This window comes from Purpureocillium takamizusanense, chromosome 1 (assembly GCF_022605165.1).
Source record: "Purpureocillium takamizusanense chromosome 1, complete sequence".
Classification (NCBI taxonomy): Eukaryota; Fungi; Ascomycota; class Sordariomycetes; order Hypocreales; family Ophiocordycipitaceae; genus Purpureocillium; species Purpureocillium takamizusanense.
Window position 1 is genome coordinate 1,836,449 of NC_063068.1, and position 16,476 is coordinate 1,852,924.

The 16,476-nt window shown below is 58.4% G+C and overlaps 5 protein-coding genes across 10 annotated transcripts; 2 read left to right on the plus strand and 3 right to left on the minus strand.

The window, feature by feature from the left end:
* Positions 1-121: 121 nt before the first annotated feature.
* LYP1 (lysine permease) lies at positions 122-1,657 on the minus strand (the record flags this gene model as incomplete). The annotated part of the gene is made up of 1 exon (XM_047981435.1): positions 122-1,657. The coding sequence occupies one exon, from the start codon at positions 1,655-1,657 to the stop codon at positions 122-124; it is 1,536 nt and encodes a 511-aa protein (XP_047837395.1).
* Positions 1,658-3,389: 1,732 nt separating this feature from the next.
* On the plus strand, positions 3,390-5,896 carry JDV02_000610 (uncharacterized protein). Its single transcript, XM_047981436.1, has 3 exons — positions 3,390-4,305; positions 4,364-4,690; positions 4,753-5,896. Exons 1-3 carry the CDS (start codon positions 4,087-4,089, stop codon positions 5,173-5,175), a joined length of 969 nt encoding a protein of 322 aa, XP_047837396.1. The 5' UTR covers positions 3,390-4,086; the 3' UTR covers positions 5,176-5,896.
* A 505-nt stretch (positions 5,897-6,401) lies between these two features.
* Positions 6,402-9,077, plus strand: PNS1 (Putative choline transporter, neither null mutation nor overexpression affects choline transport). The gene is made up of 3 exons (XM_047981437.1): positions 6,402-7,374; positions 7,434-8,459; positions 8,522-9,077. Exons 1-3 carry the CDS (start codon positions 7,042-7,044, stop codon positions 8,840-8,842), a joined length of 1,680 nt encoding a protein of 559 aa, XP_047837397.1. The 5' UTR covers positions 6,402-7,041; the 3' UTR covers positions 8,843-9,077.
* A 220-nt stretch (positions 9,078-9,297) lies between these two features.
* ATG17 (autophagy protein 17) lies at positions 9,298-11,431 on the minus strand. Its single transcript, XM_047981438.1, has 2 exons — positions 10,709-11,431; positions 9,298-10,651 (listed from the first exon to the last, which is right to left on the minus strand). The coding sequence occupies exons 1-2, from the start codon at positions 11,249-11,251 to the stop codon at positions 9,680-9,682; spliced, it is 1,515 nt and encodes a 504-aa protein (XP_047837398.1). The 5' UTR covers positions 11,252-11,431; the 3' UTR covers positions 9,298-9,679.
* Positions 11,432-11,485: 54 nt separating this feature from the next.
* Positions 11,486-16,346, minus strand: JDV02_000613 (uncharacterized protein). Of its 6 annotated transcripts, XM_047981439.1 has the most exons (5): positions 14,926-16,346; positions 13,654-14,795; positions 13,253-13,600; positions 12,504-13,127; positions 11,486-12,447 (listed from the first exon to the last, which is right to left on the minus strand). In XM_047981439.1, the coding sequence occupies exons 1-5, from the start codon at positions 15,964-15,966 to the stop codon at positions 11,865-11,867; spliced, it is 3,738 nt and encodes a 1,245-aa protein (XP_047837399.1). In that variant the 5' UTR covers positions 15,967-16,346; the 3' UTR covers positions 11,486-11,864. The 6 variants fall into 6 exon arrangements, with proteins under 6 accessions (XP_047837399.1, XP_047837403.1, XP_047837402.1 ...); XM_047981443.1 differs by having other exon boundaries at positions 11,486-13,127; XM_047981442.1 differs by having other exon boundaries at positions 12,504-13,600.
* Between the last annotated feature and the right edge of the window lie 130 nt (positions 16,347-16,476).

Below are 16,476 nucleotides of genomic sequence, written 5' to 3' on the forward strand. Positions count from 1 at the left end.
TACTATGGATGCAATCGATCATCGTCGCTCGCGCATGCGCAAAACAGAGCCCAATCCGCAGTACTCCGGAAACAAAAAATGCCCAGCCCTCTCATCCCATTTCCTCTCGTCTCGTCTCGTCTCAAATGCCCACCCGCCCCATGCTAATGTCCGCATCTTCCACCTTGACCATCCTGGTCCTGTACACCAGCTTGTGCCCAACATACAAAACAACAAAGATGATGACGCTAATATAGGACGCGAAGAAGTTGCTCGTGTCCCAGTCCATGAACACGGTGAAGCCGCTCGTCATCAGAATGAGCACATTGAAGAACAGGCCGAACCACGACAGGTACGGCTGGAAAGGCGCTCGGTACGGCAGCTCCGACCGTGACGTCCCCTTGGCGTGCAGCACCTTCTGGAAGCGCAGGTGGCATATGTTGATGAGCGACCAGGTGATGAAGCCGGCCACTGCCGTGATGTTGAGCAGCCAGTTGAACACCGTCTCGCCGTTCTTGGACAGGTTGAGGAAACCAAGCAGCCCAAAGGATGCGCACACAGCCACTGACCAGTACGGCGTGCCGAATCGGTTCGTCGCCTTGAGAAAGCCCGGGGCGTGGCCCTCCTCTGCCAAGGCGATCAGGATGCGGCTGCTCGAGTAAACGTCCGAGTTGGCCGCCGTGAGCACGGCCGTCAGTAGCACAGCGTTGATGATGTGTGGTAGCACCTGCACGCCGGCCAGATTCGCGATGATGACGAGCGGCGAGGCGGAGGCGTTGGTCGACGTCTTCTGGAGGTCAAGGTTGTCGTGCGGCACGTTGAGCCCAATGAAGAAGACGGTCGTGACGAAGAGCGTGAAGATGCCCCAGTACGTCCAGCGGATGGCCGAAGGAATGGCCTTGCCCGGGTTCTCCGTCTCGCCGGCGCCAATGCCCACCAGCTCCGACCCCTGGTAGCTGAACCCGGCCGTGATGAGCACAGCCCAGAAGCCGACAAACTTGCCCGTGGCGCCCGACACCATGTACTCGGCAAAAGCGCCGGGGTACACCCAGTACTTGAAGCCGATGTAGCCCTGGTCGCCGACGCCGGCGTTGACGCAAATGGAGAAGATGATGAATCCGACAATGGTGACGACCTTGATGCTCGAGAACCACATTTCCAGCTCACCGAACCATCGAATCGGAAGAAAGTTTGCTGCCGTGAAGATGACCCAGAAGACGGCGATCCAGATGCCAATGCTAAGGCTCTCATTCCAGTACTGAATGATGAGACCCGCGGCTGTGAGCTCCAGCGCATATGTGATGGTCCAGCTAAACCAGTAGATCCAGCCCATGGCAAAGCCTAGGGTTGGATCCACGAAGCGAGAGGCATACACAGTGAAGGCACCAGCGACGGGCATGTAGGCGGCCATCTCGCCCAGTCCTGTCATGACGGAGTAGACAACGATACCGACAAAGAAGAAGGCAATCAGCAGCGAAGCAGGGCCAGCCTTGGACAGGGCGCCCCCTGTGCCCAGAAAGAGTCCCGTGCCAATGGTGCCGCCAATGGCGATGAACTGCAGGTGGCGGCCCTGCAGGGCGCGCTTGAGACCGGTCTCACCAGCTTCGACATCTTCGCTGGGCTTCTCGCTAACGACCCTATCCTTGCTCAATCGTGGGGGAGTCGACATGTCGGCCATGGTGAGGGTCGGGGTTTTTCGAAGGACGTTTTCGTTCTTTGCCCTTGCGAGAGGAGATTCGGTGGAAGAGTCGCCGGGGACTGGGTCTACCTGACGATGGGCGAGGCGAAGGAGGCGAAGGAAGTCTTCGTGATGCTGCTCAAAGAGCCAGCAGCAGAACGGATCACAGTCAGGGGCGAAAAGAGACGGAGGAGGCTCGCAAGTACGAAGAGGGGGCAGCTCCACGCCCTTTATGCGGGATGTGTCTTTCGGACCCTCTAGGGCCGGCAACACGGCCACGGCTCCTTCATAGTAGTAGTCAGTAGCAGCAGATCAGCAACCGGCGCCTGCTCTCGGCCGTCGTGGAGATCCCTCCATCCACCATGCTCTTGGACTTTGCCCCATCGCCCCATATCTAGAGGGAGCAAATTTCTCTCCGCGGTAGCTTCCATGAAACGTAACTCCACGTATGTGACAGCCGCCGCGGAGCTGCCTCTAGCCCACGGCGTATCCCCTGCCTCTTCGTACGGCCTACAAAGCCGGAAGTCGGGGCTGACAGTTGTCGATGCGCTCGGTGCCCCAACTTGGCGCATTGTCGGCTGTGGACGGGATGCGGCGCCGCAAGCGGCCGTTAGGGTGCCTGCAGAAAAAACGACGGAAAGGCTGCTGGAATTCTTCACAGAACCTTGGAAGCCTTCCTCCACTTCTAGCGCCGCCGCCACCGTAGATTTTTCCCCTGCTTAGCCCGCACAACGGCAGCCATGGGGCGAATCTGCAACAGTCGGCGAAACCGATCCGCTAGAAGGACGCCGTCCTCAGGGCCAATGAGCTGTAAGACCAGGCGTCGCTTGGGCCCAAGAAGGGAAAATTTTTCGATGGCTCAGATAAGACGGCTCGCAATGCCTGCCAAGCTTTATGGTGGACGGGCGGCAGATGGCAGTGCTGGCAGCGGTGGAGCCTGCCTCTCTGGCACCCAAATTTCCGTCGCGCTTGTCCGACGGTACAGGAGGAGATACGAGCTCGGGACTCGGAGGACAGCGCAGGTGTCGCAACGGCACACGCAGCGTCGTTGTCGTCCCGTGTGTTCGTAGGTCCACGCTGATCCTGATCTGACGGCCACGCGTGACTTTTCCCGCGATCGTCTCCTGGCTTGCTAGGCTGGCTCGTCGCTCGCCGCCCGGTGCGTGTCCGGTGCTGTAGCGTGACGCCGCGACTCGTACGACTCATGACCCTGCCCTGCCAGCCAGCCCATGCTTTCGGTCAGTGCCTGCCGCAGCAAGATAGCGAGTACAGTCGTCTGCGGTTATGTAGTTCTCATTGCATAATGTTTCCAGGGTTCAGATGTGAGCCATGAGGCGATTGTTCCTCCAAAGGAATAGTCGGGGTGAAAGCGGGAGCGATTACAGGGACTGGTGGCCCGACTCCGGACCGGATCGCTTGACAGAGTCACTTCTTGGCATTGGGACTGGCAGAGTCAGGTACCCTGGGATGCCCTCGGTCGTTTTGGCTCTCAGAGCAATCGCGTTGTGCGACCCGACAGGACCCCGAGCGGATCCGCTATCGCTGATCTAGGCCGGGTATCGACAGTCCCTTCTCCGTAAAAGCTTTCCCCGCGATGTCGGTGGGTAATCATAAACTTGCTCTCTTTGTCGAGTCTCCGATACAGGCTCCGATTGCTCCGCCGCCGTCGTACTTCGTAGTCCGTAGCTGCAGGCTCATATTGTGTACCGTTGACGAAGTCACAAGCCCGAATGCCGAGCTGAGTCTTGCGTTGATGATCTTAGTATTGACTTGAGAGCGGCGATGCCACATCCAGCTTCGGTTGGGAAGGGGTTGCTTGTCGCCAGTCAGCGACCCGTGAGCTAGCCCTTGATCTTCAGGTAGTCGAGGATCACCCGCCTCCTGGCCTTTGGACGACAATACGCGGGCATGGGCTTCTGACGCAGCCAATGCAATCAATCAGCTGTCATACAGACCTCGTCGTGGGACTGGCGCCGTAATTGGATGGGGTGGTTCTTCTCGTGTGGTGGCGCGCGCTACTGTTCATTCAAAGTAGAGTACTCATGCGTCAGAGCTAATACTTTGGATGATGCCAGTGAACAAGTCTGCATCAGCAGGGGTCCCGATTTGGACCGGGTGAGCTGGTGGCAGCTGGGCGACAAGCGAAATCGAAGTGCTTGGATCGTTCCTTCCCTTCAATTTGGGTGCGAAATGGAAGCCTCCTCATGGTAAGGCAAGTACCTGTCCAGTCGCGCCTGCTTTAGCACCTAGGCCATCAACAATCGTGTTCAGCCGCTCCGGCTTCCACGTCTTAGGTTTAATTCTGCCGATAGTCAACGTGTGAAGCCACGCTCGTCTTGAGAAGAACAACTCTCGGAAAGCCAGCAGGCGCCTGTCAAAACTTGGCTCCACAGCGCTTGTGAAGCATCGTTCGGGTCGGCTGTGCCTCCATGGAGTCGGGCGAAGCCGCAAGCAACATCCTTGACCCTTGGCCAACGTCTGCAGATGGAAATGAGTGGGACGGCAAGGGACTACTGGACCTGGTCCAGCGCGGCGAGAGTCCATTTAGGAAGAGTCTGGATATCCGCGCTTTGATTGTCGAGATCGAGCAGAGCCTCAAGTCGAGTGTCCTGGACATTCCCATGGCCTACTTTGGAGCGCACCACTTTGTGAATACTTCCCTTCACAACATCCTTGAAAGATATACGCTAATGTTCGGATGGCTAGGGCTTTCACGTGGTTCTCAAAGCCCGGTCCGATGTTATCGTCCGAGTGTCGCGCGAGGACACATGCAACCGGGCATATCGCGGATCGATCACGCAACAGTTGCAGCTGCTCAACAGTCAATTTGAGCTCGACGTTTACCGAGCTCTGGTACCTCTAGGGAGCCCGTTCAATTGCGGGCCGGTGTATCACCGTGATCCGGTACTTGCAGCCGCTCGTTCTACTTCCTCTGTACGCGGCGTTTCCGGTCGCAGAATAGTTGTCTTCGAAAGAGCAGAGGGCGAGAAATACGACTACGTGCGATGGCGGGCATTAAGCGCCGAACAGAAGGTGAGTAGTCCCACTGTGAACGTTGGGAGTTGGTGCTGGTGGTTTCATATTGACATGCTTAGTCTCGCCTGCTGCGAGAGGCTGCAGATGCTGCCGCGCGGCTCTTCGAATTTGAGCCATCACAAGCCTTCTCTTCCACCTGGATGCGGCGTCGGGCATCTGGCCTCGACTTCCAGTCTCCGCCTGCGGATTTCCCGGCGAGCCGCCAAGCATGTGAGGTCTTGCTTAAGAACAAAGTTCGTGACACTGTTCAACGCGCGGCGTCCAACTACCATGGCATGAAGAAGTCGCAGCTCAGTCGTCTTGATACTCTGGAAAAGACTTTACAGCAGCTCTGTTCGTGCCTTCTTCCACAGCCACGCAGCTACCAGGATGAAAATATGCTCTATCGTTTCGTTCTGGATCATGGCGACTTTGGGATACACAACATGACAATCGCACCAGCCGATGCCGACAACATGCGTATAACTTCCGTCTTTGACTAGGAGGAAGGGGCGGTTGTTCCGGCATTGTTGTCGGAGCCGAAGATGATTGTCACAGCTGACCTAGTCTTAAGTGAGACTCTTGAGCCGTCCATTACTCGATGGGGTGACGGCGACACGCCCGGAAAGATGGCTGAATATACGATTTGGTCAAAGGAATATTACAAAGTAACAGTCACCACATCGAAGATTGCCTCTGCAAAGCTCTAACATACAGAGCTAGGCACTGTTTTCTCGGGCTCCGATTTACGAACAAGTTCTCGAAGCTGGGCGCGATGCCCGTTACCTTTGGGCTTCTCTAGGTCGCATCGACAAAGGCGAGGTGGACGTGCCGCACATGGTCGAACAGCTGGCTGGCTGGGCAGCAGTTAAGAGCACGGAACTAGAGCGGCGGAATGGCGAAGGCAGCAGCTAGGGACCATTCCAGGCATAGAGCAGACCTGACCCTTTAAGCACTCTCGTCAACATAACAGAGATTCAAGACGACTTGTCGGTCTCTCGGCAGCTCAAGCGACGCCCACGGCTGGACGAAGTACATGTGCAGGGTAGTGAGGTGAAGTGGGGCCCCTGCCCGCGGAGTCAGCGGAGGCCGATTTTGGGAAGCCAGTTCGGAGTAAGAGGGTAGCTTCATGCGACTAAACAGTACCTCGTCCAACCAGACGAAACGATTGGTGCCCGTGTCGCGTAGTTCATGTTTTTCTGAACCATTGACTCGGCTTCGCGGGTGTACGCATGCGTTTCGTCTTCGGTGGGCAGTAAAGTCGCCGCATCGTGTCCCGGAGCTGGCAGTAGTACTCGACTTTCGGGAATGAGGATTAAGGTGACAGTTCGATCATGTCATGTCGCGTCACCTGGCTCCCGATGCCAAGCCAAGGAAATGTGACGGCCGAATCATGCGCACTCGACATGGCGACAGGGCAACTCTTGTTGCGGGGATTAGCTTGACAAGGCCAACAGGATGCGGTCGCCCGTGCCTGGTGTGCCTCGGCCCTCTAGGCTGCTGCTATCCACCCCATTCAGCTCTGTGTGTAGGGCTCCAGCGGCGGTGATGGGCCACTAATGAATTTGGTGTAGGGGGGCAGAGAGCGCCGCTTGTTGTTGTGGTTGGCCAGCCGCCCAAGGGCCGCCTTATTACCAGGAAGTACCTGCTGCCCACCTGGGTTCCGTGATCCGATCGCGCGCGGAGTGAGCTCTGGGAGAGGAGCCGGGCGCAGTTGACTGCCGGGCGCCGATCGGCAGCCCACGCCCACCAGGTACTAAGGGAGGGAGCTATGGCCGTCGTTGGCGGCGCCATGACCTCACCACTCCGCCCAGGGGGGAAGCTTGTAAACTTTGCCGGCGGGGGGCTCGGCTCGGTACCAGGTAGCTAATGTGAGCACAGGCCGGTCTCTCGAGGACGAGAGTTCCATCGCCATCGGCGAGGAGGGGGGAGCAGACCCAATCTCGCAATTTACGGAGTACGCAATTGCATGTTACACCTAGCGTTTGCCGTCTGCTGCTGGGCTTTGGTTCGACGGGTCTTCCTGCGCCTGTTTGTGTTTGTCTTGGTCTTCCCCATCACCCGCTTGGCATTCCAGCACCGCCTTCGCTTGCTCTTCTTGGCGATCACCCTCTCTTCCCTCCTCACACCATCATCCTCTCGTGCTGGTCTTTTGCTTGTGTCGGCAAACGAGGACGCCCGCAGACACCACACACCAGTTTGGTTACCCGTCCGGCGCGTCTTTCGGCTTCACGCGCGCGCACGCACGCACACGAGCGAGTATCTCAACTCCGTCGTGCCATTGAAGGTCCGATTCTGCGTGCGCATTGGTCATCGACTCTCCTGTAGCAACCGAACCGTTCTCGCGAGACACCGTCGTCGCCGCCACCATGGGCGAGGCCGACGACTACACGAGCGGCGGGGGGCAGCAGCTGCGAGGTGGCCCCCCGTACGGGCTGCAGTATGGCCAGCAGTACGGTCAACAACAGCAGTGGCAGCAGCCGCAGCAGGACTACTACAACAATAATAACACGGGCAGCAACCAAGGCTGGAACAACCAGGGCTACGACCAGCAGCAGCCGCAGCAGCAGCCGCAGCAGGGCTACGGCGCGCCGCCTCCCTACAGCTTCAACCCGCCTCAGGCCAACGACGAAAAATACGGCTTCGATCAGGCCTTCAAGGTCGAGAAGCCCAAGTACAATGACTGGTGGGCTGGCTTACTGGTACGTGCAATTGACAAGGCGATGGGGCGGAAGCATCGAGCCCAAGCTTACACGCGCAGTTTCTCGCCGCCTTTGCCGGCTTCGTCGTCGTCTCAGGCATCGCCATCCACGGCTACGTGACGGGCCGTCCCGGGTCGGGCATCTACCAAAGCAACAACAATGGCTTCTCGCTCAATAGCAATACCATCATCCTCTTTGCCTTTGTCCTCGTCGTCGCGTTCGTCCTCTCATGGGGCTACGTGTGGCTCGCGCGCGCGTTTCCGAAACAGTTTATCTGGGTTACGGGCATCCTCAACATCTGCTGGGCCCTGGGCACCGCCATTTTCTACCTGTACAAGAAGTACTGGTCCGCCGGTATCGTCTTTCTCGTCTTCGCCTTGTTCACAATCTTCGCGTTTTGGACGTGGATTCCGCGGATTCCCTTCTCCGCTCTCATGCTCAAGACCGCCATCAACGTCAGCAAGAAATACGGCCACGTCTACCTTGTCAGCTTGATTGGCGGCCTCATCGCGACCGCCTTTGCGGCCTGGTTCTCCGTCACCATGGTTGCGATATACGTCAAGTACGAGCCGTCGCCGCAAAACCCCAACTGCGGCGCCGACGGGAGCGGGTGCAGCAAGGCGACGCTGATAGGTCTCATGGTCTTCATCACATTTGCCATGTACTGGATATCCGAATGGCTCAAGAATACCATCCACACGACTATCTCGGGTGTCTACGGCTCTTGGTACTTTTGCGTGCACAACTTCCCCAAGGGCGCGACTCGTGGCGCGGCCCGGCGCGCCCTGACCTATAGCTTCGGCTCCATCAGCTTGGGCAGCTTGCTCGTCGCCATTGTCCAGTTCTTGCGTCAGGTCTGCTCCGTTGCTAGGGACCAGGTTGGCGGCGGTGGCGGCATTGGCGACATGATTGGATATGTCATCTTCTGCGTCATCAACTGCCTGCTCAGCCTGCTGGAGTGGGCTCTTCAGTTCTTGAACCGGTATGCGTTCTGCCACATTGCGCTGTACGGCAAGCCGTACTTTCAAGCCGCCAAGGATACGTGGAACATGATCAAGGACCGCGGTATCGACGCACTTGTCAACGTAAGTTTCTTCTCCTGTTGGGCCTATTCGACGCTGGGGAAAGCCTACTGACATCGGATTAGGAATGCCTCATCGGTCCGGTTCTCTCGTTTGGCGCCATGTTTATTGGGTTCGCGTGTGCCCTCATGGCCTACCTGTACCTCATCTTCACCAAGCCTGCATACAACACGGACGGCGGTTTCACGGCTGTGGTCGTGGCCTTTTCGTATCTCATTGGCTTCCAGATCGCGCACGTCTTCACGACGCCCCTGTCGAGCGGCATCGACGCCATCTTCGTCGCGTCAGGCTGGGATCCTCAAGTCATGATCAACGACCACCCAGAGCTGTACCAGGAGATGGTGCGCGTGTTCCCCAAGGTCCAGCAGGCTATCCAGGTGCGCTGAGGCGCCGCGAGGAGTGTGAGGTTGCGATGAGCTGGAAGGAAACACGGCCACTGTCAGGACTATGATGGAGAATGATTGATACCATGGGAGGAGCTTGCGAGAATGCGAGGGTCAAGCATGTCGAGCAGCGGGGATACAACAGTATGAGTTGTTGGGCAATACCCTCGATTAGTTTTATAGTCTCTTTCTCTCTTTCCAACACTTAATCTACCCATTCAATGATTAACCATTCCACCTGTACTGTCACGTCTATGACTCTGTCGTATGCCCCCCAGACTACTCATTGAGAACCACTCACTGCGCAAGGCCCTCTGACACTCCGCGTTGGCGCCCGATCCCCTGTGAGGCAGGTCGTGGCCACATCCTTCGCCCTTTGCAAATCTATGACAACACCGGCCCCTTCTGCGCCATGCATCTATGTGCAAGCACGGAGTTCGTCCGGTACTCAACAAATCATCAGTGGCTGATGCAGGTACGGACGCCACCTAGCCAATGGCGAAAAGAAAAACGCAGGGGAGCCGCAGTAGCGGGCGAACCGTGATGTTGCTTGCAGTCTTCATGTTGCAGATCTACTGCTCTGCCTTCCTACTGTACCTCCCAGGTGAGTACTTAGTCAATCTATTGATCGCTCTCCGTACTAGGTGTCCCGCTACCTATCTGATCCAGCAGTATACGCCCGCTTGTGTACAAGAAAAAAAAAGAAATCTATGAAATCCTCGCCAGCTTTATACATGATCCTTTCCGCGCCTAGAATAACCGTGAGTAGGGTCGTAGTAGAGGTGACAAAACCAAAGGAAAAGATAACAAGACAAGGAAGTGGCGGCGTGCTTCGCTTCACTACCGACCAACCTTTTCTGTCATGCTGGTCGCCAGGCTCCCGCCGGCTTCGTCCCCTTCGCCAGAGCCTTCCTCTATGCGGACGACTTTCCACCTTGTCGCAGGTGCCTGCATGCCTGCCCACAGGTCCGTCGGCAAAAACTCGCCCACTTCGGCGCGGAAGGCGTCCCGAGCCGCGCGGTCCGCCTCGAGCAGCCGGTCGACGCTCTCCTGGGCCTTGCGCCAGTGCGTCTCGGCCTGCTTGACAACGGCACGCCGCCTCTCCGCCTCCAGCACCAGGCTGCCGTATGCACTGGCGTAGCCCTCATAAAAGTCGCGCATCTCTTTCATCTCGTGAAGGCGTCCGAAGACGACCTCCTTTTCCAACTCCCAGCGGGTGCGAAAGTCCTCCTCTGCGGCGAGATAGTCGCCCAGCCGGTCGCCGACGTCACCGAGCGCGGCGTAGGCGGACAACATGCCCAGGTACGTCCTACCGATGTCGTTGGCCTGCTGTTGAAGGGCGTCGTGCTCCAGTTCAATGGCAGTGAGGCGTTCCTGGATCTCCCGTACTACGTCTTCGACTTCGTCGGCATCCTGAGTGACGACCTTGAGCATCTCAGCGCGATCCTCGGCCGTTTTGGGCTCAAGGTCGGACATGTGGGATTCCTGCTCCGCAATGACACCCGAAATGGAGACGCCATCACCGCCCTGCGATTGAGTCACTTCGGCGGCTTTCCGACGAGCAAGGGCCGCCGCTCCCTCGGTGGTGCGTATGGCCGTGACGCACATGTCAAAGTGCTTGGTCAGCGACGTGAGGAGATGGGCCATGGTGGACGATTGCTCGTCTATGCTCTCCAATAGGACGAGCATTGGCGTGGCTGGCGCGTCTCCGTCTTCCTCAGCAGGTTGGTTCGCATCGCTGACAACCTTTTTGAGGTTGCGAATGTCTGTTTCGAATCGTAAAAGGTCTCTGTCGAACGATTGTTGGATGCCCTGATGTAAGTGTAAGCGTTGGGGGTGCATGCGTGAGCGAGGAATGCGGGGACTTACTTGTAGCTCCTCAATGCTCTTTTTCATCGCCTCTCGCATGCCATGAACGCTCGTTTCGTCCACAAAGTCAAGCAAGCTGCGTCTCTCTTCGCCAGCAGGCCGCAACTCTTGCTGCACGTCTGTCTGGCTCAACATGTCCATTGTGGCAGTGAGCTGGCCGTCCACCTCGTCCATGGCGCCGATCAGTTTCTTAAAGTCCCGCTTGCCCCAATCGTAGGTGGCATGTAGGCTGCGGCGCACGCGGATGAGTATGGCAATCTGATCGACGATGGATCCGCGGAGGAAGCCCGCCTGGGCATCGAGGATGACGCTCTCTTCGTGCGAGGTGCGTGCAGATGTAGCGAGCTCGTTGGCGCGCAGGACAAGGTTCATCGACGAGAGGGATCGTTTCGCGACGAGCAGATGGTTAACGAGCGTGTCGATGGATATGGAAGGCTCCTTGGCCGGGTGATGATGGTGGCCGCCATCGGAGCGGCGAAGCGACGTCGACGACGACGAAGACGCCGCGCTCCGGCGGGACGAGGCAGCGGGCGAGGCAGCCATGTCTGCGGATGCGTACGCGCGGTTGTTGGTGTCGTGGTAGGAGGCACAGCTGGGCGCGAGCCGGTGCTACATGTTGGGAAGCTCGCCTGGGGACCGGGGGAATAGTTGTTGGATGGATGCGATGCACACGCACAAGGATGGCTGTGTCACGGACGATGCACCTGGAGAGTCAGTCCGTTCGAGGCAATGGGCGATAAGCGAGTGAGAGCTGCGATAAGGCCCGCACGTCATCACCACCCGAGTCAGTACCAGAGCCCGCCCGCCGCCACAGCCACATGGCTGGTCAGGTGACGGCCGGCCAAAAGAGGCAATGCATTCATTTCCATTCTTGGCAGGCATTGAACCTTCATGCACACCATCCTTTCTCCCCCGTCTATTTATTACAGCTGTCCTTATGAACTCGAGACGGCTGGCTGCGACTCGGCGCGGCTCCGAGTGCCCGAATAGCGTCCCGATGGGGATATGATCATCGATTGGCACCCGTTCTAGTTCCTGCACACTGTTCGCATCGACCTTTTCGTGGTCCTTTTGCCAGTCAATCACCTCGGTCAGCCAGGCAAAGCTGATCTGCCGCAACACCAGGCCGTGCAACACCTTCGTCTAAAAAAGAGCTTTACCCCCGCCGCGGAGGCGCTTCTGCAAGTTGTGTTGGGCTGGCAATACTGGATGATGACGGCGTTGGTGGCGCGGCAACTCGGCGGCTGCCATCGCCTCCCGATGGCGCCCGCTGCATGACCGAACTCTCTCCTCGACTAGCTGCTGTCGTGTGGGCAATCACGGGTATATGCAGCTGGCCAATGCCCTCATGCTCGAGGATAGCTTCGACGACTGGCATCTCCACGCTCAAAACGCTGCCCAGGATGGCCACGAGATTGGCGTCTACTGGCGTTGGTGCCGCAGCCTCTGCCAGCAGGTCTTGCATCAGCCACTGGGCCAGCCGCCGTGGCAGCACCGTCGCAAAGCAAACATCCTGTGCCGTCTTGTCGCGTGGGACGTAGATTCGCAGACCCCCGGGCTCCTCGGCCAGGTGCAATGGCTGTGAGTGAACAATCTGCGAGTCAACCGTTCGCCCTTCTTGTGTGATGCTCAGCGCAGAACAAATGGCATTGGTCTCGACCACTTTTGTCCCGCGCAGAAACTCATACAACTGGGGCCCGGCACGCTTGTATTTGGGGCTACCAAACGCGGCAGCGATGCTGTATCGTCACGTCAGCACCCTACTTGAGGACATGGGGTGAGGAGCCCGGCGTACCGCACCAAGACATGAGCCTTGTGGCACAGGTCACGACTCAGCGACGATATCGGGTACTGCGTGGCATCGCTTCCCAGGAAGGACATGCTCGAGACACACACCGAGAGGTATCTCTGGTCGAAGCCCGCCCAGGTGAAAAGAGGCTTCAACAGCGTCACCTCCTCGAGCGAAAAGTCCAGCAGCTTCACCTGCGAAGCGAAGTGCTGCCCTAGAAACTTGCGGTCGACGATGGCAAAGTCCGTATCTGCGGAAACGGCCACGGTGCCCCCGTCGGGGCGTCTCACCGGGAAAATGGGTTTTTGGAGGAGCGGCGTGGCGTCGGGCCAGCTGCTTGGGCCGGCCATCTCCAACAAGGAGCTCAACAACCACAACCCGCTCTTCAGTTCCGCAAAGGGAGGTTTGTGGTTCTCCACCCCAAGCAGCTGCTTGTAGACCATGTCTATCGTGAGTAAGCCCACGCCCAACGTTCGGACAAACAGGCTCTCGAGCGGCCCGTAGTGCACACCCACGGCAGGGCGATCGTCAATGCCGATCGGGTTAGCCCACACGCATTGTGACGTCCGGAGCCATCTCGGTTCGCCGTTAGGCGCAACTAGGGTAAGAGGATCGGATTCGAAAAGTTGTCTGCAGCGTGTAAGTGATGTGGACAGTCAGCCAGCATCGTCCCTTTTCTGCCACAGCCAAAGCACGGTCCCTCTTTCTGACTCAGGCTGAAGCAAAAGAACAAAAAAACCGTCTCCATCACGTACCTCGTCTCTTGTTCCATCTCGGGGGTCAAGAGCACGCTCAAGCACTCGTAGATGCGCCCCACGCGGGCCAGGTCCCTACATCCCGCGTCCCGCAGCGCTGCCAGCTCCGATGCCAGATCCTGCAAGCCAACGCATCGCACGCCCAGGGTCACTCGAAAGAAGGAGGAAAGGGCGTCGAGTTCGGCACGGCTCAGCTGCAGTGCGTGCTCGTACATGTGGCTCAGTTGGTACCGAGACATTAGTTGCAGCGACGGCGGGCCCCAGACGCAGTGCTTGGCGTCTGTCCAGGTCGACGTCGCGCCACAGTCGGGCGGAATCATGATTCCCTGGATATCCTCAACGTATGCTCTTATCTGGAGGTCAGCCTGCGACGATATAAAGGGCTGGCGGTCCGGGCCTACCGGCAGATGTCGCGTAGAGAGTCCGGCTCCATGGATTCGGCACAACGTCTCTCCAGCTCGCAGTACAAACGAATCACGCTGCGGCAACGCGAAGCCGACATGCCGTTTAAGTTAGCCAATTGGACGTAGCTTAAGATGTCGAGGAGAAAGCCCAGATCGTTATTGCGCGAAACGCCGAGATGCGTGTATAGAAAGGACCACTTGTTGGCCAGGTCGCCCGCCGACGTTTGGCCACCAAGATCGACAAAGGGGAATGCTTCGTGCGGCTCTATGAACTGCAAGCAACGCCTTTGCAGGTCCTCGAGCGGCAGGTACGTCTCCCACAGCGGGTGGAGGAAACCAGAGAGACAAGGCACCGGGACCTGCTTGACACAGTTGAGCAGCTGAGGGCTGGCAATAATGAGCCCGCCTTCGTCACGCCAACACTGCTCGAGGATATCAAGAAGTCCGTCATGGCGATATTTGGCGACGTATGCAAATGCTGCACTCGGGGAGTCGCCGGCACGGGAGATGAGCCGGATCCGCGCGCGGATGCCCACGGTGTTGGTGAGCCACTGTTCCCACGCGGGATGGGAGGCATCAGGACGTTCTGGCCCATTGTTGAAGATTTCTGGGTGGAGAAAGGATGCCTCGAAGCCCGGTGCGCCTTCTCGTGATCCATCCCCAGCTGTGACGGGGCGGAAGAGATCTTCAGGGCTATAGCGGGACCTCCCTGGAAGGTATACATCCTGATCCGCGGGCCGGACGGGGTCCAAATTCTGATCGAGAACAGTGATGTTTTGGGAATCTTCTCGGACGGATCGCTGCCTGTTTGTCAGATACAGAAACATGAGCTCCCTCTTGCACCGCTCCAGCGCCGTCGACGCCATAGACTCGCCTCCCCCGGACAAGACCTTCGCACGCATCCGCCCCACGGGGTTCGCGAGATGCTCGTTTATCCTGCCGGCCAAGCCAACCCACGGTTCTCCCGTGACATAGTCCTGTGAGGGAATGTATTTGGGCCAGACGTAGGCAAGCGTCGAATTCTGTTGCAGGAGCGTCGAAGCATGGACGAAGGCTCGGGCGATGCGGTCCAACAGCCCGGGCCCGTGGTCTGGATGGAACAATATCACTTCCGTGAGCAGGTCGCACTGCAACAGAAACTGCAGGCCCATGGTCGTGTGTCAGTGGGGAGCAGTAGATCGCTGGGCCAGGGAGGGGCGGGCGGCGTGGTGGCCCAGTGTCCGGTCTCCCGTTGGTGTGAGCCTAACGGCCGCCGGAACACATACGCACCTTGAAACCCCCGTTCCCCAAGGGGAAGAAGCGGTATACTTGCTGCTGCGACTGCGACTCCACAGCTGGGACCCAGCCTGCATCAAGGGGAAAGCCAAGTACGACCTCAGAACAGTCAGCTGGGCGGCTGCTGTCTCGACAACTAGTGGCGGTGGTAACGGCGGTTGCGGTGGTGCCTTGGAGCGGAGTCCTGACGACGAAATATCGAGATTTATGTGTTGCTAGTCCGTCCGAGGTCCGTTGAGTGGCGGTCACGGCGTGAAGGTGCTCATCGAGGGCATCGACGCTAAACATGCGCTCTGATAGCGGCGTCTGGTCCTCTAGCACAAAGACGATGCGCATTCGACGGATCTGTCTCATGAAGAGTAGGTGATTCGGCTCGAGGAGCTCGACCTGCCTCCCCAAGCTCGTATCTTCTGATGACGGCGGGTTAGCGTGACGGATCCCGCCGTCCTCACGCAGTAAGAGCGTCACTCTTGTCACGTCGCCGCCATGCGCTGGCAGGCTTCGATTACCGGATCTCTCCTCTTTCTCCTCCCCTTCCCAAACGGGCCCCGTGCCGTCCCCGTCGATCGCCTGGGGCGGCTCGAGCGGCCATGGCCTAAAGGAGAATGCGTAATCGCCAGACTGCAGGGAGACTTGGCGCGCGTGAGCAAAGAAGGGCGACGGCGCGCGCATGCGGATCCCCCTCCCTGATGGAGGCAGCTCTGCCGTGGCATCCTCCTGCTCCTCCTCCTCTTGGCCTTCAAAGCCGCACAGTGAGTCGACGTCCCCCTCTCGAATCCCGTCGTCGTTGTACTCGACGATGACGGTCCCGGGACAGACGATGATAGAGGCGCTCGGTTCCTGGCCGGCGAGCCGGGCTCTTTGGTAGCTCCTCTCGTCGATATATCGCAGTAGGCTTGCGATCAAAGGGAGCCCGCAGCGGTCTTGCTCGAAGCTGCTCTTAGCCTCATGACCGCTGCTGCGCCTCGGGTACTCCAAGCGGCACCGAGCCGCCGCTTTGTCAACCACATGCTTGGCGCGTTTTCTTCCAGACATCCTGTTTCCTCATGTCGGTGGTACCAACGGATGTGCAACCCGCACTCGATGTCAGACAGTGTAGTCGCCCGATGACGTTCTGCGGCTGCTTCTGCTGTGACCGAAGTCCCGCTACCGCTAATACGGCGACTCGTTGTTTTCAGCTGCGCATTCGAGTCGTGCAGGACGAGAGCGACGCGGTGAGGCGTGACGTCGAGGTTGCCGGACTGGATCTTGAAGACCACTCGACGATGTCTCGCAGCCAAGATTCAGATTCAAGATCGGAGAACGTGGTCCGGTTTCCATGCCTGGGCGACAGGGTCTGAAGCGGTGATTATGTGAAAGCCGGACTTGCGGGCGCGGGCCCCCTCTCCGACCCTTAACCCTGCAAGCCACGGGTTCCCTGTCGGTTCGCGCAAGCGGCTTTCACTATGAATGGCCTACGGGTTATGGAGCACACACAACAGCGCTCCCCCCCTGTTGAGAGCACTTTTTTTTCTTTTGGCGCTGTGGTGGATGTTCGGAGTTTCG